Source organism: Nestor notabilis, unplaced genomic scaffold, assembly GCF_000696875.1.
Source record: "Nestor notabilis isolate BGI_N333 unplaced genomic scaffold, ASM69687v1 scaffold7095, whole genome shotgun sequence".
NCBI lineage: Eukaryota > Metazoa > Chordata > Aves > Psittaciformes > Psittacidae > Nestor > Nestor notabilis.
This window is the reverse complement of record NW_009930583.1, coordinates 13,047-37,429: the sequence shown is the minus strand read 5'-3', so window position 1 is coordinate 37,429 and position 24,383 is coordinate 13,047. Positions and strand designations below refer to the sequence as shown.

The window sequence follows — 24,383 nt, the reverse complement described above, 5'->3', positions numbered from 1 at the left end:
CAGCGCCAACTACATTAAAGAAGTCAGAGAAGTCTGGTTTCAGCAGTCCCTCGCCTTCGCAGACCTCCTCCCTTGGAACGGCTTTCACACAGCACCATCGACCTGTCATTACAGGACCCAGAGGTGAGGCTTAACCCAAGAGCCCCCAGGCATCTTAAACGTTAGCCAGGACACCCAGTGTCCATCCCAGCGCCTTCCCATGGAAAGTCATCGCCACGTGTGACCCACCCAGTGAGGGGCTGTGCTTCAGAAGCTTGATAACCAGGAGGTTTTAGTTGTCAAGACCTGCGTTTGGTTTTGCTAGGCTGGGCTGTTTGGTAGAACTCCTGATGACCATTCAAGAGTGCCCGAGGTGGACACGCTGGTTTCTGGGGCCTTGGGGTTTTATTTGTAGAGGGTGGGGAAAGGGACAGAGTGTGTTACACGGAGTGTCTTCTGCTTGTGTCCATTCATAACATAGATTGAGTCTAACTGCTCAAGATAGGGACCCATCACTCATTCTGAACCATGCCTGTCTTCCAGCACTACGGCTTTGTTTTGACCAGTCCTTTAGTGCTCGTGCTGTTGGTATCAGTGTGCTGAAGAACCGCCTTGTTAGGGGACTCCTTTGAAGGTGATTCTTGCAGTGCTTTGGCTGATTTCCTTCACAGTACTCTTCTGACTGACTTCCCAAGTAAAAGAGATGTCCTCTGGGTCTAGATGTGCTTATACATTTCTGTTAGAAAGATGCATTTGCATTTAGCCTAGGAAACTGAATGCAATACATTTGAAAAGAAACTCACTTGGGCATATTAATATACACAAATGAATGAATCTTCTTACAAACCTCTTTGGAAGATATGAAAATAGGAGTGAATGGTTGTGACATTTCTTTCGGCTATGAAATTCTGTCCCATTTGGAGAAGATTACTAAGGAATTGGTTGAATGGTGAAGCATAAAAAGATATATTAGCAATCCATACTAGAAATTATCTTGAAATGGCTGTTTGGCATTAGTGTGGTTTTACTAAGGACAGTGTAAACCAGGAGGAGCCTTTTTGTCTGCACAGTCTGGGTGATGCAGTGTGTAGTGGCATTAGTGCACTAAGTTGAAGTGAGGTCAGAATTGCACTTCATGGGGGTTTGTGCTTTGTTAAATCTATTTGTAGTTTGAATTGTTGTGGTCAGTCCCTTAAGAATTATTTATTACCCTTAGGCACACACCTAGATCCTCAGAAGTTATTTAGGCATCTAAGTTCTACGCAGATTTCCCTTGAAATTTGGACCTGAGCTATCTGGCAAACATACCTTCTTTTAAAAGCCTTGCTAATTGGTGATATAAGTATGAATAATATGAATGTTCCATTAACATTATATTCAGTGCACATCAGTTGACTCTGAATTCCTGTCTTTTAGAAGTTTAGCCTTTTACATTTAAGTTGTTGATTAATTACTTATTAGGCTTTTCTTTATTTAGCTATGTTTTACCTCACACTTATTTTTCAAGATCATTGAATGCCTTTGTCTGCCCCTCTTTAGACCCTCTGTATTTTGGCTTTTTGTGTGGTTGAGAGAGGAAATGTATCACTGGTGAGGCCTTGTTTAAATCTCATCTACAGTCTGTTTTCACACAGACTTTTTTCTGTGCACCAGGGGATATCCATCAGCTATGTGAGAAGAACATTCAAAGACAGCCAGAATTTGAAAAAGCAAATACAATGATTACAGTTCCCAAATTTTGTTTGTTTGGAAGGAGATGTCTTTGCTAACTCCATAAAGAAGTAACACAGTTTCTAGTCACTGTGGTTCCTAACAAGTTAACCATAACTGTTCTTCTGCGACATCATTTAGAAGCATCTTCTATTTTATTCTTGTTCACAAACAAAGTCTTTCAGACTTTGAGGAAAAATTCCCTCTGAATCCATCCATGGATTCTTTAAGTGTCATCATCCTGGAAAAATTTTGTTCCAGACTTCTTTCTTTGTTCCTTTTGGACATTCCTTTTCAGTATTCTTCTCCCACAGCACACTGGCTGTGTTTATTTCTCTTCTAACAACAATCATTCTGTTCGTAAAGGGTCATATACTGAGATGGATTATTTCCTGCCAGTCCAGCTTTGTTCTTTGTCCCGTTGCCTCCAGTGTACTTTAGGACAGTGAGCAGAAGAGACAAGCTTTTCAGGTATCCAAAGTGGCAACATAAAGACTATAATGCAATTGTATGAGAGGATATACTCTTTGAGCAATTCATATTCACAGGTAGCTACTGCAAGTTGTACCTTTCTGCAGAAATAATAGGTATAATATAGTACACACGTTGCATTCCCTTTGGATACATATGCAGTACGTAAATGGTCAGTGGCAGGTCATTCCAAGTGGTATTCAGAAAAGTAAGAGCAGGATTTAATCTTCAGTCTGCAGAGATTTCAGAGAAAGGGAAGTCATGAGTAAGTAGGTCACCATCAGAGTAAGCTCCTCAGCCAACTGAATGACTACAAGAAGGTTCAGTCTCCTTCCGATGTTCATATGTGCAAGTTTATCACTTGGATGTGTATATGAGATGCATTTGTAAAAGCTTGATCAAAATAGACAGCAGAGAAGAAGCTGTAGACTATTCATGGCAGGTGTTGTCATTGACAACCACTGATTTATAACTTCTCAGGAATATTCCCAAATCTTTCACACGCTTCCAAACATTCCTTACAATACAGTGCATGTCTTATGCTGGGGTATCCCAGGATACTGAGTGCCCTTCCCACTGAGTTATTTGGGAAACAAAACTTGCTTGGAGGAGGAGTAGATCCTTGAGAGGATTTCTTAGCTATAAGGTTCTCCATTCAATGAACCAGTTGGAAAACCTCTGTTCCCATGGAATAGTGTGTACTATGTTGTGGAAGGCTGTGCACTAGTTTCCTGTCTGCACTGGTGCCAGTACTCAACCCAGCTGGGCAGTAGCCAGCCGAGAGGATCTGAGCTGGCTGACCAAAGGACCAGATGTGCAGTGAGTGCTGGCGCATGGATGCCAATGCTTCAGTGACTCCTCAGTAGTTCCAACAGATGGTGGTAAGATCCAAGTTTCTTTGGTGATAAGCGAGCAAAGTGATTCATGGAGCCTCACTTGATGATGGCAGTTTTTTGGGCATGACTCTATGAATGCACCATATGTCTTCTCTGGACCAGCGTGGCTAGGATTCAGTGTCTGGCAGATGGTAAATTGATCACCTATAGGGTGGCTGTAGCATCACTATCAGTTTTCAAATTTATTTCAAAGCATTGAAAATTCAAGCAGTTAGATCTCTATCTCCTACACAGCATACTTTCATTACCTGCAAGTTAGAGTATTTGGTGGTCAGTTTAGCTCACCACAGTATTGCAAAGCCACCATGTACTTGCTGGCATCTTACAAAGTTTCCAAGACATTAGCCCACTTGAATTCATTATCAGACAGTGAGAGATTCAGATACTGTGGGTGACAGCACTATTTACATACGTGGTTTTAGGCTTCCTTGTAGTGCTGCTTACACTTTAGTGACTTTGTATCTGGAGCTGGCCGAAACATTAAATTTACCACAATCTTGTAAACCTAGGATAGCCAGCAGCCTGTGCTGTAGAGCATTCAAGCATTTCCACAGATTATGACAGCATAGATCCTGCAAGCCAAAAAAGCAAGGAAGAAAAGGCAAGGAAAGAAAAAAGAAGTAAGAATGTTAGGAAGATAAATGAAGGAGAAACACAATTACAAGAAACAAGAAATACAGCACAAAGGGAAGAACCCAAGGAAGTGGGTGTGTGATCAGAAAGAGAAGGGATGAAAGTCAGCTAGTGGAGTGATTCCCATTATATCAATTTTCTCCATAATAAGCGTTGCCATTTAGATTTTTATCAGGACAAGGCCTATCAGGGAAACTGCAGGGTAGTACTCTCTGTTCATGCCAAAGTGGCACAAACTTTATGCCCATAATCTGGGAAGACATTGTCCCCTTCTCTATCACAATTCTCCACAGGGTCACCAAAGTATCAGACCCTGTTAGCTGTCGTGTCCACCAGCTTCTAGCAAACCAAGTGATAACTCCTGCTAACTCACTCCAGAGCTACACAGTGTAAAAAGACATTTTGTAATATCCTATTCACATAGCTCTCCATGACTGCTCCTCAATGCTGTCAGCTGGCAGACTAATGTAACCTTCTGTTTTCCTTTGAATTTTGACAAAAACAAAGCGGTGCGACTTCATTCCTATATAGACACCTCATATGAGTGGATGGTAATGTAAGACGGTCAAAAGAGGAGAGAGCCACACCACAAGGGTAAGAAAGTTGAATAGAAACTGTAAATAGCATAACACTGGCCAGCAGATGAGTTACAATGTCAGGATAGCTGACTGTGTAGGTGAAGATTTTAATTTTCTCCAATCCCTTTGAAATAACATGATGCTGAAGGAAAAACAGTTCCCTAACAGATGGCCTCAAGGTCAGGGTTTAGTAATTAGGAGATAACCTACCCAAACTGCCATCTCCTCCCATATCCCAGGCAGGGAAGGGCAGAGAGGGAAGGCTTGCAAACGGTTAAAGCTTCAGCTAAACAAAAGTCAGGAACCGTGTAATTAAAACTCTACCTTTGTTGTATTGTAAAGAGTTAGCCTGTGACATAGGAAATATTTAAAGGAGCAGGCTGTTCAGCTAATTTGTGAGTGAACTGCTTAGACAGTCCTACCCTAAATTAACTGTAAGACCACCCACTGAGATTGCCTCATAAAGGGCCATGATTGCTCAGCTTCGTTTTGTATAACCATTCAATAATTACTAGATAAATGCATAACTAAAAGCTCTATTACACTAATAATTTGTACTGAGATAGATGTGTGGGACACCATGCTGGGTTAATTTGTCATCCCTGCAGCAAACTTCTAAAGAGGGCTCTTTTGCAGAGGAGTTGTGTTAATATGTTGCTCCAGTGAGGACATGTTAGAGCAACAAGATGACTTGGTCGCTTAATCTCCTAAAGAGGCAAAATGCCTGGAGGGTAAGTGCCAGAAAGAAGAAAGGGGGGTGATTAACACAGTGGACCCAGATTTAAACTCATCCTGACAAAAGGAGCTGATCTAACTGAGCAAAAGAATGAAAAAAGGGGTGTTAAAAATACTAATAGGATTTCATGCATCCCTAAAAATAATATAAAAATAAAGTGCTGCAGGAACAAAGTATTTTACCCATCCTTTTACTGATTCTGCGTTCAGTTTCCTTGCTGCCTTTGATGTATACGTGAAGTTACACTACATGCTTTAAACAGTGCAGTGAACTATAATATTTTTATCATTGCTTTATGCTAAATTCTTCTAGCTTCAGACACACACAAAAAGCACATTATTGCTTTAAATATGGAACCCATGTTTAAGCATCAGAGCTCTGGATTTTCAACCTCCTCTATTGACAGAACCATAAATCATGTTAAAGTTAAGTGAATTACTGTAGCGTGGAACTATAGCTTTAACAATATTTATGTAGTATCAGCTTACCATCTACAGAATGAAAGGGGGAAAAAAACACTGATATTAGAAATGGGAATGTGGAGTCCTATTAACTTAACAGCAATATATCACTCCAAAGTCACAGATTCCATTACCATGCCCTTTTTAGTATCAAAGCAGAATTATATCATCACGCACATAAAGGTTGTGGGTTTTAAGAGAATTTACATTTCTATTGTAAACTTATCAACTGCATTTCATTATAAGAAAGACATGATATATTCTCCTAGCAGTAGTTTTTATCTTATATATGGGAATACATCATGTGTATTAAACCCAATAATAATATGCAAAAGTTGCCAGCATTCGAGGTGCAGTAGGAATTCTACAAATAGGATAAATTAGGGTTTTTTTGACCTCTATCTAGAGTCTTGAAAGGGAGAAGTGCTTACTATAGGTATGATTTTTACTTCTGTACCTATGTAACTAGTTCTATAGTATTCTGATCTCCCAAAGGCAGAAGAATTTTGACATGTTGTAAAACAATCTGCTCTAAATAGCTAACTTAACTGGCCCCCTGCCCATGCCAGAATCTGGAACCAGCACTCAGTTCAGCTCTATAGGTTTTCACAAACAGCCTGTAATACGCCACAATCCAGAGTACACCAATAAACCCTGTGCCCAAACACAGCTTTAAGCGTATTTTCCTTTTGCTAGGAGCTCCGTGGGCCTTGGCAAAATGTCCTTCTGCCTCCCACTTGCTCCTGCAAAATCTCTTATGGAAAGATTATTTCTGATCAAAGGATCCAGGTGCCTCATACCACTCTGGTCTTCAGAGCAGCAAAGAGGGGCTGATAGCCAGCCCCAGCTTGAGATACCACAGGTCTGTTTTTTCAGCAGTGCTTAGCCGACCACCTGCACTTGACTTCTGGAGCTGAGAGATGGATGTCCTGCGATTCAGTCCTTCTTTTTGATGTCCCTGGGCAGGAACAGATCCTCCATCCATCGTATTTAGGGTATTTGTATAACTCTTGCATTGGTCAGCTGTTTGTATTCTGTTTTGAATGTTTCACTCGTGTTTGCCTACATAATGTGGCAATAATAATGTGGCCCACATAACGTGGCATAATTTAGTATCAGTGATACCTAAATTTTACACACACTAAGAGGGTAAGGCCTATATTCTGTCCTCCCATCCCATGATTCCCCAGCCTTGTCACTGCAAATGGGGAATGCAAGGATCAATTAGAATTTAGCTCATGCATGGACATGACAGACATGATGCTAAACAGCCCTTGTGCACTATTACGGGACTGAAGCAATGCTGAAGTTTTCCAGTGATCTGAATTCCCTTCATAGGGCTGGTCCTAGGACTGGTCAGTCCTACCCTCAGCAGCTCAATATTTAAGTAGAGGCGAGTCCTTGCTAACCTGAATAAGAGATTGCTCTACATTTATCACCTTAAAGTCTGTTCCTAATGGGCAGGAAGAAAAATAGGGACTTTAAGAAACCTTTGAAAGAGTTACGGGGACGCAGCTCCCATTGAAATTCAAAAGCAGTTAATGAATTCTCTCAGGACCTCTACAAATCCCAGCCCAAGTTTCTTAATTATTTTTTTTTTTCCTTGTTTGGGTAACTGCTTTCATCACAAAAAATCTGTGGGCTTAAATCTATTGTTTTAGGCTTCTATTCTTTACCTCTTGTATTGTATTATACACAGAAGTGTAAGTTCCTTTCAACAAATCTGGATTTTTGCCAGATCTCCTTATTAAAAAGTCACTCTTCATATTTCCGATAAACACAGCTGTTTCATGGTGTTTGAAAGCATTTCACATCAGCCAGCATGGTGGCTTAGCCAATTAGTCCTCTAATATGGTCAATTTTCAGAATAAGTACCTTTGGGGTACAAAGGGTGGGATACCTCTTGCATAATTTGAACTGGCACTTGCATCACTTAAATGCGAGGAGAAGGCTTACAGCACACAGGGAGTTAAAGCAACTTTGAAGCCTGAAGTAGAAATATGTAACAGAACAAACTGTTCTATAACATTTCCAGGGAAATGACTTTTAAAAAAATACTTTCTTAATTGTAATGAAGCCAATTATAATGGCCTCAAAAAACAAGCTGATAAAAATGATCCTGTTTCATTATGATGATAATGTTACTATTTCTAGGAAGAATGATCAATGTTTAATGAGCTATTAGTAAACTTAATTATCACTTTACAGAGGACGTATCTGAGCATTGTGCCCTAGTGAAGACAATCCACTGTTGGACTGGTCTGATGGAGGTTGGAACTAGACGATCTTTAAGGTCCCTTCCAGCCCAAACCATTCTATGAATCTATGGTTCTATGACTGGCCCTTGTGCGTGTGAAGGAACAGTGGTTTTGATTCCTCAGCCCACTACTTCTCTGAACAGGCGAGGAGTGCAGGGTGATAGTAGGCTTTCCCTGAGCAGGAGAAGAGCAACACTAAATGACCCTTTCAAAGACTTCAAACGATTGTATGAAGAAGGAAATATCATCCAGTCATCTGGACTTGAAGGGGTTGGCAAGGCTTTTTGGAAGAGGAGATGGAAGGTGGATGGATCAATATGTCTTCCCCATATGTTGGGCCGTGCCGGTGGAGAAATCTGTCTGAGCACTGCAGGTGTGATCACAAAGTTCCTTTACCACATCAGTGAGCGTTCTGTGGGAGAAAGGATCCCATGTGTCTTTATTAGGACTGCTCTTTTGTTCAAGCAGAAGGGCCTCAGAAGGGTACTAAATATCTGAAGAAAACTATAACCTGTTCCAAATTAACTGATTCTTTATTATCTCATCATCCTATTGAATAGAATCCACAATATTGGCTCGTCTTCATTTGCCTCAGACACGTGAAGTGCTAACCTAATCAATGAATGCAACCCATTTTATTGGTTACTTAGTTTGTTATTGGCTATTACAAATCAAGAAGGGAAAAGACAAGACAGGCCAGCATAATGAGACATTTGAATTCAGCATTGTGAAAAATCCTCTTACTTCTGTGCTGCACAGCACCACGAACTCATAAACCACTAAAGAATCCAGTGTAGCACCGACAGCTGTACTGCATAATTATTTGGCCCAATAGCAGTAGTTTTAAAATACTGGTGTATCTGTTGCAGGCCACCATACATTATCATCTCATTTTCAATAAAAAGTCTGGGATGTTTCAGATGAGCTTCAATGGAATTAGAATCATGTGTGCTTTGAAATATTTATGCTTGCCTTGAGATTTGGGCTTTTCTGGTTCAAAAAAAATACCTCTCTCTCCTCCCCGCCCCCCCCCCCCCCCCCCCCCAAATAACAGATGTAATAATGCCAGATAGTCCAACTCCCCCATACCTAAAGCAGGTAGAAATGAAGTTCTGATGTGGAATCCACATATTTTCATAGGTTGTAGGACTTATATTTTATGTTATTTAGTGAGGTCAATAATAAAATATAAATGTCACAGGCTGAAAGACGCCAAGAGAAATACGGTTTGGCAGCATGGAGCTGCTTAGGGATACATAAATAATAAGTCAATAAGTAAATAAATAATAGACAGAGACCTATTTTATCTTCCATTTGAAGATCTCAAAGAATTTACAGTCACTGATTGAGATTCCTAATATGCCATCGGAAGCACCTAAGTAGTAATAGCTCCTTCTTAGACACAGGAAAATTTGCATCACTCCGGGCACGGTTTTCGGAAGCAATGACTTTATAATTTTTGTGAAGTGTTTCTAAATGTCATGGCTGAAGGAGCTTGGCCATGGCCACTTGCCCCTTTTAGAGGCAAACAGGGAAAATAGCAATTGCTCCACTACCTCATGTCTTTTAATTGATTAATAAGTGTTTGTGAGGATCCATATATTTAGACACACAGTTGTGCTCTGTACTCAGAACCTGTTTGAAAGGCCATTTTTGCATGCACCGGAGTTGGTGACCATAACACAGCTATCACATTTTCATCTCTTCTCTATAGTATAAGCCAGGCACAGTTGTAACGTTTGTTGATCAGTTTAATAGTAGTAGATTCTTCTGCTTATAAAACAGCCCTTCCTTTTGCCACTTGAGAAATTCGGTATTTCCCAGTCAGAGACTGCAAAAACAAACCTTTTGAAAATCCTTATTCCACTCATTATTTCTTATGCTAATCCATCTACTCTGAGAAAATGAACCCTGTGTGTCAGTATATGACACAGACTTGAGGACTGATGTCTGTTCAGTCTGGTTTCTTTCCCCCAGTCTTTCCCATGATCAGCAGAAAGCCCTCCGAGGCTGTGCTGAGCGGTTCGCCAAGACTCTGAAGAGGAACCACTTTCTTGGGGCACTTTCCCTTCCTGAATTACTGTTGCTATTTCTGCATTCATTTTTCTTCCCTCTCTCTTTGGGAAGATCACCAACAAATGCTTCCCACTTTGTTTTCTACCCTGACGTGCTGAGGAGGTCAAGGCAACAGAGAAAGATGCTACTTACATGCTTATGAGTATTCCTAAAAGACGTAACATGTCTTTCATATAGCAAATCAGATTATTAAACGAAGAACCATACCTTGGAAAAGCTAAATATAGTGTGCTCGCAGACCTAGCTTTAACTTTCCACATGGGTACAATTTTTTATTCCTTTTTGTTTGATGGAAATAGCATTTCTAGCTCCTTTTCACCCAGCGGAAGAAAAGGAATGAATTTGTTCCCAGATGTGTGTAACGGACAGTGCAGTTGTGTAACTGTTTCAAATAGTATTAACAGAGCTGGTGTTTAAATGCATCTTTTTTTCATAAATGTTTTAAGAATCCCAAGCTGTATTTTACTTAATTAGATGTTTGCCACATAAATTTTCATTTCTCACTTTTATCTTCATCCCTCATCTTCCTTTTGGCATACAGGGAAAAGGGAAAATATAAAAGGAGATACAAAGAGAGAGAGGGAGACTATGTGTTATATCAAAAAAGGACAGAAATGTTGTATGCTAATGAAGATTTTATTGTAGTCATCAAAATGCTTACCACCAACTTGAGGTGAACCAATGTTTGTGGCAAAATATTTTGACAAGCTCTTGAGTGACTGTTGCTTCCTGGAGATGATGATGATACATTCATACCTGTAAAATGGCAATGACGTAAGTGTCATTAAAGCAGTTACACCTCAGGGGTTGGTGTAAGGGAGATGAGAGGCTGGCATGTTGAGTGGAATTCACCTAACTGAAGGTGAGTCTAGACTGGAGGTATCTACCTTGGAGCTAGTACTGGTGGGCTCCCTTCGCATCCACTGTTGAGCCAGTCAGCGTGGTCAATGAAGTCTAGTCAAGGGCAGTGGTCTGGTTTGGGGTGAGATGAACAGCTCCTTAGACACCATTAGTTCTATGTAGTTCTCCATTGATTCTGAGACAATTAGTTCCATGGCACACACCCACATTTGCTGAGGTGAATCCCACATTATCTCTACCTTTGATACCACACTTCAAAGTTACAGCCTCTCCCAGGAGTTTGGGGACAGGAAAATGCCCTTTATTTCTTCCTTTGAAGATTTGGGGTTTTTATCTGTAGAGTTTTCAAATATGCTACAATTTAAGATGCAAACTCAGAACAAAACTATTTGTCTTAAAAGTGAACAAGAAATAATTAACTAGGCTTGTAAAAAAACAAAGAGGTAAGCCCAGATGTGCAGACAGGTTGAACAGGCTTGGTACACAGGTGTTTTCCTTGGCCATGGAATAACTGTCAACATTTCCATAACAAGGAGTGTGGGATATGCTGCTTCTTGTTCCCTTTTCCCAAGTGCAGCACTGCAGCATGGCTGTGGGAAGACACTGTTTTCCAGTTCAGCCCACATGCCACAATATCTAGCTGTTGTAAGATAGGTGTAGCCCATGCTTTTCAAAGAGTGTCTCTGGATAGACATCTGCTTTAATCAGAGGCAGTTGAAGGCTGCATGCTGCCTTTTAGTTCCTCATCTCCATGCTTTCTTTCCGTGGTGGTTTCCTGTTTAGTACCACACGTTTAGTAGCATTTCTCTTTCTGTTGTGAATATTTCAAGCAGCATTAAGGGAAGACTTGTAGGATAAACAAGGATGCAGGGGAGCTTTTCACGGCAAAGGACGAGAGCTTCATATTCATCCCATATCAGCACCCCAGGCATGAGTGCAGCTCTATTTGGTGGTGTCACAGCAATCATTCCTATCCAGTCGTGGTGCAGGAAGTACATAGAAGTGCTGCCCAGCCAACCCTTACTGAATGTTTACAGGATAATGCAGTAGGATTCCTTGCTTGCTGCTGTCTCTGAGTACGTGTTTTATCCACATCTTCAGGCTCTGATTTTGCTGATGGTTTAATAATCCTTAAGAAAAAATATTGATAAGTCTCATGTTATAAAACTGGTGATGAACAAAACTAAGAAGCAGATTTTAGCTTTTGTTTAACTTGGGGTTTTTCATAACATTGTCATTAAATGGGTGTTTGCTCATTTGTGTTTGATTTTAGTTTATTCCCTGCATCTCTCCAATTCTTTTGAAAAGTGCCAAAGGCTTTTTTTCCCCTCCTGTATATTTAACTTATTTCAAAGCCAACACATGAGTCTCTGTAGGATATTACCTCCCTTACACAGCCTTTATCTAAGTGGTTATGTGTGGTGTACAAGTGCACAATATGCACATGGACACCCTTGAAAGATCACTAGGATAGCATGCCAAGGGAGCAACAGGGATGCAGTGATGACTGGTGAGGAATAAACTGGTTTACAGGTGAGCTTGTGCACAACCAGATCAATTGGCCATTCTAAAGGAAGAGTGAATTCTTATTTTAGAGGGGAAAGAGAGAATTCTTAGCACTATGAATGGCAGCGGTTGCTCCCTCATGGTGACAATTAACAGTGGAAAGCATTGTTGGCTAGCAAGGGTCCAACCCAGTATATCCTCAAGGCCAAGGAACTGGGAAAAGGTGTCTGTAACATAGGAGAGCGTAAGGCTCTTCAACTGCACTTATAGTTCTGTTGAGGGTAAAACTTGTCATTGACAATTGGCTTGTGTACATTGCACCTTAACACCTTCACTGTAGTACATTTTCTAGCTGGCTTGTTGGCCCATAACTTCACCAAATTAAACTTCATCCATAAATGCAAGCTGGGGGCTTGCTGAAGATTGGAACCCAACGTTATTCAGGAGAAATGTAAATGGAATTTTCAGAACCATCTTGCCACTTTGTGCATGTTCATTAGATGAAAACATGTTACTTAAAATAAATGTTCCTAAAATGAGGTGGAAAAAAAACCCCCAACAACAGGAAGTGTTAGACCATCTTTAAATTACCAACCATTTATAGTACAATATAAAATGGATTCATATGTGCAAATCCAAGTTATATGAAATGTCACTTAAATCAACCATCATCTCCCAAATACATATTCTTATTGCCTGATTGATGAAGACTGCTCTTAAGGTGATGAAGAGTTTTCACTGTCACGAAGGACTGCTCATTCCTTTATACATGTCCACTAAAAACACAGAAAATCCTTCAAAATGTCTGGCTCCGTTTGCTTTCAGGATCTAGATGAAGTGAGTGTAGGACACAATGTGGTCTAATATATTAATTGTGAAGATCAGATGTATAAACAATACTGTACATTTAAAAAAAGACTAAAACTACAGTAGATTTAAACTGTTTTATTTTCCAAAGGCAAAACTCTATATAACTTCTTTGTTTTCTTTCCTATAGCAAGTCCACATGCAACACCATCGACTCTTCATTTTCCAACATCACCCATTATTCAACAGCCTGGGCCATACTTCTCACACCCAGCAATCCGCTATCATCCTCAGGAGACTCTGAAAGAGTTTGTCCAACTTGTCTGCCCCGACGCTGGTCAGCAGGCTGGACAGGTGGGGTTCCTAAATGTAAGGAAGCCGTTTTTATTTCTTCAGAAGTGTTTGTCCTATGTAAAATTAACCATGGGCTGCTGGGGTTATTTTAACAGCATGTTGCATACAGGAACACACCTTGAATAGCTGTTGGAAATGGGAAAAAAGTGCTGCTACTGCAAAAATATTTCATAAAAACAACCAAAAACCTCCCCAAAAAACCCACTCGACCACACTGTGGTGAAATAAAGTTAAACCATCAGAGAAGTTGGTGATAGAGTGACCTTTTGGGTCCCTCCACAAATGACTTTGCTGCATGCGTTGTAACCCTGGTGGAACCAGGGTTAACAAAATATGAAGGCAGAATAATTTTTATTCATTATTTTTGAAGTCCAGGGGAGAGTGGGGGGGAAGGAGCAGGAAAAGGGAGGGTGAGAAACAGATGTTTCAGATCAGCTAAGTTCATTAAAAAAAAAAAATACTGCCTTATAGCACTTTAGATCAAGTTGACCAGTACTTGAACTCAAGATGTTAAAAGTACAGTTTATTACGGTTTGTTATTTCTGTAAGAAGTTATCTTTTCCCCTTATCTCTATGAAAAATTAAGCAGAGTTCCAAAGCTTCAAATAACCATTTTCATTTTTTTTAATCAAATAAAGTGAATCATCTTGCTATTATTGCAATAGCATTCCAGTCAAATACAGAATTGATAAATTTTATGTAAATCAAATCTAGAATAATGCGCTGAATATTTCATGAAATGTAATGCATGTAACTTTTTCCAGCCAATGAAGTAATAACTGGCAAAATGACTGTTTCTCTCCTGACATACATACGATTGAAAGTGTTAATGAGTATTAGTTTAATTATTAGCATCTAATTTATTGCACTTATTTAATAAGCTATATTGTTCTCGGTGCTTTCCTTTCCCTAGCAGAAAAACTGACTTGACTTATTCCAGCCAGTACTGGCTTTGAATAATGTCTGCAATATGTTAGCAGATACATTTATGTCTAGACAACAAATCAATATAGTGCTTTTCTTTTTCCTTGAGTATTCATTTGCTTAATTTATCCCAAACCATTCAGCATTATGAACTGTTAGCACACTCACAATGAACATACAGCAGGGGTCTTCTTGGCAGGAAAGGGACCTAATTGTGAGACAAGATAGTGTTTGAGAGATGTCACTAATATATTAGTTTATTAAAGGTACTGAATGTTGGAAAAATAAATATCCCTGAAGGATTGCTTCTTGCTGCAGACACTAGTAACTGCAGTCTTTGAAGTCAGTAGGAGTGCTATTAAGTTAAATGCAGATGAATTTGAGCCTTACTTATGCCCAGAACTATTTTTGCTCTAGCACAAGTGTGATTTGCACCTTTAAGGCCTGTTGTTAGTGCCAAAGCAGGTGAAATGAAAATCAGGTCCCAGGCATTTGCCAGTGCAAGTATTCTGTCCCCAGTAATTCAGGCTAATGGAAACCCTAACAGGAATTAAAATATTATTTTCTTTAGCAGTACTTAGAATATGGATCTGTGTTTAAAGCTGAGCTTTTATCATCAATGGAAAAGCCAATGTTCAGTGCCAGAAGAACTGCAGTGAGATCAATTTGTAGAGTGCTGTCGAAAGTGATCTCATCATTTTTGTCACTAAAATGGAACACCTCATTCACAGGCTGTCCTACTTTCTCTCTGTAATGGTATTTGGCATCTCTCTGTATGGTTTTCAAGTGTCCAGGCTGCGTTACATTTAAAATGTAAACTTAACAAGTTGGGGGAAGGGGAGGCCTTTTTATTTTTTTGAGCCTGCTTCTTGTTTTTGTGATACTTGGAAACACTTTTACTTATGGACAGGTTTTTCTGGTGATTAATTGAAAGACCACACTTAGCTGAGCCCGTTCTGCCTGTGACTGACCACATCCCAGTCTAAAGGGAGGGTTGTTTTTTTTTCCCAGTGAGTAGAATGAAGCAGTTGTAAGTTCAGTCGTTTCTCCCTATGATCCTAATGGCAACTAAACTGTGAGCTACACTATTACTAACTCAAAAGGGATGTGGGAGAGCAGTTACTTTAATATATATTCATTCATTTTCCTGTAATAAGATATCAGCATGACTTTTAAGAACACCAAAAATGCTTGGTTTTCCTCCTAATGAGCAGTATCTTTAAGAAATTTGCACTTGAGTCGTAGGCACTGATATCCTAAGGATATAAGAGAGACACAAAACTTGGGGGATTTAAGGGGTAAAAAATACTGCTTCAACTCTCACTGAAAACGACTTAGTGGCTGCAGGAAATGTAAAGAGTAGCAGAATTTAATCCAGGGCAGTTCACACCAGCTGCTAATAGGGCAAATGCTCAAAAGTGAGAATTTTCATAGTTTCACAGGGCTTGAGACAAAGTTCCTTGAAAAAGCTGGAGAATTTGACCCAGCACTTCCTTTGCCACCTCTCAAGTAATTGTACATGTATTGCACATAGCTTTCAACTAGGTTGTTATTACTGGAGGTTCCTAACAGCTGATTTTTAGTATAATTTTTGTCTGTTTGCTTGTTTTTCGGCAGCCCAATGGTAGCAGCCAAGGCAAGGTGCACAATCCATTCCTTCCTACCCCAATGTTGCCACCACCACCTCCGCCACCAATGGCTAGGCCTGTGCCTCTGCCAGTGCCAGACACAAAACCTCCAACTACATCAACAGAAGGAGGGGCCACCTCTCCCACTTCTCCAAGTAAGTATAGACACAGCGGGAACCAAGGGCTAACTGCAGCACTCAACGTGCTGCCATCACCTTCTGTCAGCTGTTAAGAGATGAGGACTGACTAGTTGTTGGGAAATAGGAGAGCTCTCTGCTCTGTGTAAGACAGGCAAAATTCTGAGCTGCTTCTGTATTAATGAGAAAAGAGTTAGCTTAAGCTTACAGTTTTATTTCTGACTTTGTTGCCATTTCACATAACCACAGATGACAGAAATCAAGGCCAGTAGCTAGCTGTGACACAGACCTTGGACCTTTGGGATGTGTTTCACTGTCATGAGGAGGCAAGTTGGTATCTCAAGTCAGTCTTTAGAGGATAGATGCTACATGGAAGTCAGCTTCTCAAAAACATTGCTGCTTATACATACTGGGCTAAACTAACAACTCTTCTGAGTTTACTTCATTTACAGTTCTTTTGGGAATAAGTCTTCCTAGATTAACCCAGACATCTGTCCCTTATGACTTGGTTCCCGAGCCCCGCATTTTGGGCAAGAAGCTATGGCATTTTTTAGGCCCAGGGAGAAAGCTTTAATCCTTTCTCCACCACCCACACGGCTCCCATATGTATTTTGTGTAGCCACAAGTCAAATATACAAATTCCTGGGTACACACTTGGGGATACCACTTTGGACTCACTCTTCTGGGAAACAAATGCAGTTCAGCTGGGTTTGACGCCTTAAAAAAGTCTGGATGTTCAGGGAGTTAATTGTGAAATGATTTAATGAAGCTGTGCTCAAACTGACATTTAAAAACAAAAGGGAAGCTTTCAGTGCTTTAATGGCAACTGTAGGGGACTGGTTCCACAGTGAAGGGAGTCCAAATAACATCCACAAACAAAAATCAATCTAATCGAAAGAGCAAATCCCTTTGTGTGCTTTTCAAGCTTATTATTTAAATGCTATATGCAACCACTGCTTGATGTGCAAGGAGGTATTCGCTATTCAGATCATGAGAAGCCTACATTTTTAAAGCTTCAGATACTGTTCAGGAGATTTGCACAGGTTCCAGGGGGCATTTTTAAAATCTGGTGGTTCTCAGAGTTCTGCACTGCCTTCTGCTCCGTGATAGTGCACAACTGCCGACTCAGCAAGATGCTCTGGCTCACTTTGAAATGAAAATGGGTTTTAGTATGAGACAGTCTGGTAAGATTGTGAACATGATCTTCTAGAATCAGGACTTCTAGAATTGATCAGCAGATTTTTGTTGAGCTGTTGATTCATTCCCTCCCCTCCACTCCTCTTTCTGACCTTAGACCAACACTTGTGCTACCAGAACGGTTTTACGCTTTCTGACCGGAGAAACCGTCTTTTAAGTCCTATCAATCAATAAAAATTCAGCGGTGGAATCTAAAAGGTTAACGTTTAGTCATAGTTATCACTGAATGCAGTCAGCAATGCCTTATTATTTCCTTGTCTTCAGAACCGGGAAAAATGAAACTAGGTCAATGTATATTTGTCATTACAGTTGTGACTCAGTTTACTGGCAGTGTGCGGTGTCGAAACGAAAAATTCCCAACATCATTTTAGCTGTAATCTTGATAATTTTGATGGTACTGCGATGCTGTAAACAACCTGAAATGTGTGTCTGGACTGATTCTGAGCTGGCATCAAACCAGTTCGCAGACGCGCAGCCCACCCCCCATCGGCTCGGGTTGGTCACTGTGGCTCAGCGCTCAGCAGACAGCTGCCACGTTAATTGGGAATCGAGGTTTTTCTCAAGAGCAGCCAGTTAATGGTATTTAAACAAAAGATTAGGGAAATAATTACTGTTTGTTAATTAGCTACGCTGATGTCTAAACATATAGTTCTGTACATATTCAATAATAGTGACTTGAGTGGTAAAGAAGCATATAATTTAATTTGGGCCAGATTTTACAGAAAAGCAGATTATAGGAAAGATTTGCTAAGAAAAAAATATTACACATACACCAAAGCTTTATGTGGCTGGCCACATAAAGAGTCAAACAAAGTGAAGTTCCTAGCCTCTCAGTGAGAGTTTACCAGAAGGGCCCACTGGACTCCATTTAGTGTGTCAATCAGGACCAACCCTCCATTTTCATCAGTGTTTATTTTTTCCTTAACTAAATATTAGCCATCAAATAGCAAGTGCAGATTCACCAGAGTTTCATAAAAGCCACACAAAAAGGTGTTTTCCATGGTTACGAACTGCTCGAGTCCACCAGTTCTGGGAGTGTCGCTGGGTTATGGCTGGCTGCCCTGCAGAGCTTTAGGATATTGGAAAGTCACTTATGCAACAAAGGCAGGAGTGATGTTAGATTTTGGCCAGACTCTCTCCTTAGCTGTGTGGAGGAGAATGAAGCCCCCCCCCAAGGAAGTGGAGTGAAAGGGGTTGGCATTTGCTCCATTCTCCTTCCCTTTTTTGGTCTAAGCAGAAAACCCTCCGCAGAAACAAAACGTAGTTACGGCCCTACCAAAAATTGGAATATGGCCCTCCTGAGGGGTGCAGGAGCCAGGAGCAGCTGTTCAATACAGCACAGCCTCCTGGGAATGAGAGCTAGAAATCACAACAAGGTGGTTAATGATTCTCAGAGCAATAGTGAAACTCTCCAGCTGTGACATTAACCAAAACATGAACATTAGTGCTGTCCAAGGAAGGAAGAGCCCCTGGAGATGCACACCAGGGATTTGCTGCTACAGGGTGGCCAGGCATGCTCTGGGTGTTGAAAATTTCAGCTGCGAATCCTATCCCTTTGGAAAGCCAGCATTTTCCTCGGTGAGATGACACAATGGAGATGGGATTCAAGAGGTTTGGAAGGGTTCATTTTTCCTCTATAAAAAGCCATTTCAATAGAACACATCCTTGATATCAGAAGCAGTCCCAAGATTATCTTATCTCAGATCTCTTCTTGATTTTGTTTGGTTTGTAACACGTAACAAACACAGCACAATATTTTCTTGAACTTGACAGTTTCTGGGTGTAATATCTCATTGCCCAAAGAAAACACCACCTCTGCTACATGCCAGTTGGACTTTATCACCATCATAACTGAATCTGAGTGTTAGAATCCGTGGCCCTCATTCTGATGCAGAGTCTAAGACACTGCTCTTCTGTAGACCATGATTTTTAAAGAGCTTTTTAGAACTAAATGTTGTTTCCTAAGGTTCATAACTCTGCATGGGGAGAAACCTAGTTATTTTCCCTCCTTGGGCAGGATCATTATCAGTTAATGTCCCTTTGCACAAAGGAGCTTTTGTGTTAAACAGCATTTGTGTCAGGATGAGAAGAACGATCTTGTGGCTGTAGTGCTGGATTCATAAGGCTCAGTGCTGGGTCCTGCACTTGAGTCACCACAATGCAATGCTCGTGCAATGCTACAGGCTTGGAGAAGAGTGGCTGGGAAGCTGCCTTGTGGAAAAAGAATCTGGGGCTGTTGGTCAGCAGTGGCTGAACATGAGCAGCTTGTGCCCAGGCAGCCAGGAAGGCCAACAGCATCCTGGCCTGTACCAGCACCAGTGTGGCAGCAGGGCCAGGGCAGAGACTGTCCCCCTGTGGTAGACATTGGTGAGGCCACACCTTGAACCCTGTGTTCAGGTCTGGGCCCCTCACTGCAAGAGAGACATTGAGGTGCTGGAGCGGGGCCAGAGAAGGGCACCGGAGCTGGAGCAGGGCCTGGAGCACAAGTGTGGTGAGGAAGGGCTGAGGGACCTGGGGGGTTTAGTGTGGAGAAGAGAAGGCTCAGGGGGACCTTATCGCTCTCTGCAACTGCCTGACAGGAGGATGGAGCCAGGAGGGGGCTGGTCTCTGCTCCCAAGGAACAAGTGGCAGGACAAGAGGAAACGGCCTCAAGCTGCACCAGGGGAGGTTTAGATGGAGATGAGGGAAAATTTCTTCCCCAAAAGAGTTGTCAAGCAGTGAACAGGCTGCCCAGGGCAGTGGTGGAGTCACCATCCCTGGGGGCGTTTGAAAGACGTGTAGGTGTGGTGCTTGGGGACATGGTTTAGTGGGGGACTTGGCAGTGCTGGGTTAACAGTTGGATTCGATGATCTTAAAGGTCTTTTCCACCTAAACAAGTCTGTAATTCCATGATTCTATAATCAGATTGGATTTCTCTCCCTTTCTCTGCTATGCATTGACTGAGCATCCCCTGGGCAAGCTATTTTAGCTTTCTGTTCGCTTCTTTCGCCATCCATAAAAAAGAGGGTGATGACTGTATCATTTAATTTGTTAGAATTTGCAGTTCCCTCTCAGATGCTCAGCTGCAGGATGCATTGCAGTAGGAATTGCTCTATTGCACCATGTTCCTCCAGTTAATTCTCTTACTGCAACTCCTCAATGACTAAACTGACTCCTGGTCCTTTGTGAATGAGTACAGGTCTTCATATCAAGCATAGGTCCCTGTCGTCTTGGTCTGTAAAGGAGTGGTACGTTAGGTTATCGCTTACCCAAATCATCTTTACTGACCAAAAGTCTATCCTTTCAGTCCAGAACTGTGTGATAAATGACACACTCCTATATTTAAGAAATTATTTCAGGAAAGTATATTTTAAATTAACATTCTCCTGCTGCAGGCAACTTTAAAATACATGACATTCCCAAAACTGTTTGTTTGTCTTGTCTTTCATACAATTTCTTGCCATTTTGGCTAAATATCAAAGCTGTCTGTGTGAGCAAATGTTCTTTCTCTGCCAGCTCCTGCTTTGCCTGTTCCTGAAGTGAAGCATCATAGCAAATTTGTGGCATCACATTCATTTCCTTGGCTATGGGCTATGATGTTGCAAACAATCCTTAGTGAATTCCAGTAGCAGAAAGACTAGGCTGGGCAGGAAGATGTTTCTATTCAAGCCCAGTGGGCCAGCTATCGTATACTGTAAACTAGTGCAGATCTAGGCAGTTCCCATGGAGCAAAGCTGATAAAGATCAGGAGGGATCTGCCTAAGAGACCTGGCTTCTGTTCCTTTCCATGCTTTGGCTTTTCCCTTTGCTAAAAAGGAGTTTAGGGATCCCACCATAGGTTTAGTCCATGCAACATAATATGACCCAGTTTAACTACTGGGAGCAGTTTGCCTCATCCTAATCTTAGAACAGAGTATAGGGATCAGAAGAAGCAAGACGTCCAGGAATTCCACCTCCATGTCAAACCAGGGTATTTAGATGAAGACAGTAAGATATGGTTAGAAGCTACATTGATGATGGTCTAACCAATACTTAGTACTGCTCCCTCTTCTGAACCAAACTTCACCATAACAGGAGTCACTGCTAATACATCTTCTATGTCAACTTAATATTCTGAGCCAAAATGGCTCTTTACAATCCACAAACATCTCGTGACATTTTACAGTCAAGCATCTTGGGAGAGTCCAGTGTAAAGCCTGCTCTGCATATATGTAGTTTCGGTACTCTTCACTTCTTGGCTCTAGCAGTGTAGTTATATGACCTTAAGGAAATACCAAGCTGACATCTGAGTATTTTCAGAAAGGAAGTTAAACATAGTTTGGAACATTGCAGAAGGTATACATAATAATTCACCCAGCAAGGGTTGAGGGGACTTTTATGCATATTAGTTTTCAAATGCTTTAGAATTTTTGTTTGAACAGAGAAACCATTTAAGACAGTGTTCTGATGGTTCCCCTTTGATTTTCTACCAAGTATCACAGCAAAAGAATCTGCCAAGAGGGAACTGTAAACAAGATCTTGAGTTCCTTACCTTCTGAGCGGAACTTACCTGCTCCAAGGGATTAGAGGGCCTCTCCACTCATTCTGCTTCCTTAAAAGTAGACCAGAAGAACAGATGTTTGATTTTTGAGCTTTAAGTTAATTTTCCCCCCTGCAGAAGGAATTTTTAGTCTTGCACAACATTGGGTTCATCACTTAGTTGAAAAGAAAACCTCGCCGTAAGACAGTACAGAAGAATCTGAACACATGGCACTAGAAACAAAGATACACCCTTTGCAAGTGTGTGTCGTCTTTGACTTATTAATCAATTTAATATGGTAAAAAGGCAAGGAGAACATCTCACCAAATCTGCTCAGTTCCTTTTTGCCTTGATTTGCAGATAAGAATAACAACCAGTGTACCTGTTCATACTCAGTGCAAGCAGCACTGCAATTTGCAAAATCACCTTGGAAAGAGGAATTTGTGCACTTAAAAATTCCTTTAAAACTTTGTGAAGGGAAGGCGTTCCTTGCATGATTTTTGCAAGTAGTAGCAAAGCCTTAGCTTTTAGGAGAGGAAAGCTCACCTCACCAGAAACAACTGGGAAGAATTCATTCTTAGAAGTCAGCAAAACTGAAATGAAGATAAGCAGTTCCTGGGGTGAAGCTGTCTGATATAATTGTAAGAATTAGGAGGCATCATGAGACGTTTGTGAGACTTGTATAGAGAAGGAAAGGAAGGATGTGTTTCTCCGTGCTCATAGGCTTGGAAACTCCTCACCAAAGGGCTTTATGCAGAACATTTGCTTGAGCTCAAGGGTGGATTGGGCATTCATCAGTATGAAATCCCTTGTAGGCCATTAAATACAGGGAGTCCTTGAGCTGAAAATTATCAGAGGGTGGGAAAGAATATGAGGAAGTAAATACGTGACCTGTTTTGACTGTCCCTTGTTCAACTGCTTATGGCCTCTGTAAAAGAGAGGACAGTGGATAAGGTAGAGCATTGGTCTGATTTAGTACAATGTTAAACCAAAGGCTCCTCCAGTGTAATGCCTCTTCACCAAAAACTTTTGCCTTCAGAAAGGCAACAGGCTTTCATCTACACAGACAACTCAGTGTCTTCTCCAACTCTTAACTCACTTTATTTTTCTGTAACGTTGGGGCCTGAACATTATATTTAGCCTGACTGGAATTTGGCAAGTAACTTTCCTTTTAACATTGTTTTTTGTCTCTTCATTGGATAGTTAGATTGTCTGGGGATTTTATTCAGCAGAATGCATTCCCATAAATATATTTAAAATAGACAGAATCACTGTTCGTATTAAGGCGTCTATTCAGGCTATTTGAATTTAGATCTGAACATGCAAAAAACCGAACAAGGGAGAAGATTGCATGGGGGATTTTCAAATGAGAGGAAGCCTAAAAATGCATTGAAAGCTTTTGGATGTGGAAGTACGTGGCATTGTGGACAGTTGCAGTGGAGAATATAATGCAACAATAAAATCATTAAAGTACTTCAAGTTTGGAAGTAATCTGGGTTCTTGGCTTGCATTGCATTTAATAGCTTTACATTTATGGGAGCCACTCCAGTTTTTAAAGGCAGCTCCAGCCTTCAGACTGATTGCACTTACCACCCCAGTGAAACTGCAACCCATTAATTTTTTACCGAAAGGATCTTCCTAGTTTGTCAAACACATCAAGTGAACATTTTAGAGAGTGCAGACCACAGCAGTATGAAAACCAAAACTTTATATGGAGAGAGAAAATGCTGGATTAGCATGAAATAAGAGGCTGATTCTCTTCATAATAAGTTCACTGCCGTGCAAAGCTCCATTAAAACCAGAGGTACCTGATATTCAAACGGTCAGGCAATACTAGGACGTACTGAAGTCTCTTGGGCTATCCCATCATGGAAAGGCCTGCAGTGGTTCTCCTCCAGGATGGAGAACAGCACAGGGGACCCCATCACCCTTCTCCCTGAGCGCAGCCGTTGCCATCCTGCCTGGCAAGGAGCAGCCCAGTCCCCTCCGTGTTTATACCCCCATCATTAAGACCAAACCTTTCCAGTGTCTAAACCCAAACTCTCGCTCTCTAAAACGTTTGCACATTTCTATGTTAAACATCTGCTTAGGTGGCTCTGAGACAGTGTGTTTTGGTGTTGTTCGTGTGCAATCTAGTGCCGCTTCCTCAACGCATGTGTCCCTTCCCTTCACAGCCTACTCGACACCCAGCACCTCCCCCGCAAACCGATTCGTCAGTGTTGGACCACGGGATCCAAGCTTTGTAAATATCCCTCAACAGACTCAGGTGGGCCGCTTTCAACTTCTCTGTATGCCTGCAGCCTCTTCTTCTTCTTCAGTGTACTCTAACGTGTCCCCGCGGAGCCAAGCTGCATTGCCGCTGTCACTTCACCCACATGGTCTCAGTAACTACAGCGAATTGTCACTTGCAGTTTGTTTTGTCTGTTGTGTTTTTTTGGGCTTATGTAGTAATAATGCTGCTTTCATAACTGGAACGAGCGCTTTTGCTTGCTAAGGGATTGGCTTCTAGTGCACAGGGTTTTGTCCCCCCAAGGACTGGGTTTTGCAAAGACTTTTGCTCCAGCCTCTAAGCCAGTGCATTTCATTGCATATGCAAAAGGAGCTCAGAGAGACCCATCAGGTAACAGTGCACCTTAGTCCCCCAGCAGATACAACGAGAGACTGCTCCAATGA

General features: G+C 41.2%; 1 protein-coding gene across 1 annotated transcript in view; it reads left to right on the top strand.

Annotated features, from left to right (window-relative positions):
- NFIA (nuclear factor I/A) overlaps window positions 1-23,976 on the top strand; it is a gene marked incomplete at its 3' end in the record, with an annotated part of 52,948 nt that extends 28,972 nt beyond the window's left edge. The window contains exons 5-7 of the mRNA XM_010015469.1: window positions 13,163-13,341; window positions 15,868-16,033; window positions 23,885-23,976. Coding sequence (XP_010013771.1) covers window positions 13,163-13,341; window positions 15,868-16,033; window positions 23,885-23,976 — 437 coding nt within the window. The remainder of the gene's footprint in view (window positions 1-13,162; window positions 13,342-15,867; window positions 16,034-23,884) is intronic.
- Window positions 23,977-24,383: the final 407 nt, after the last annotated feature.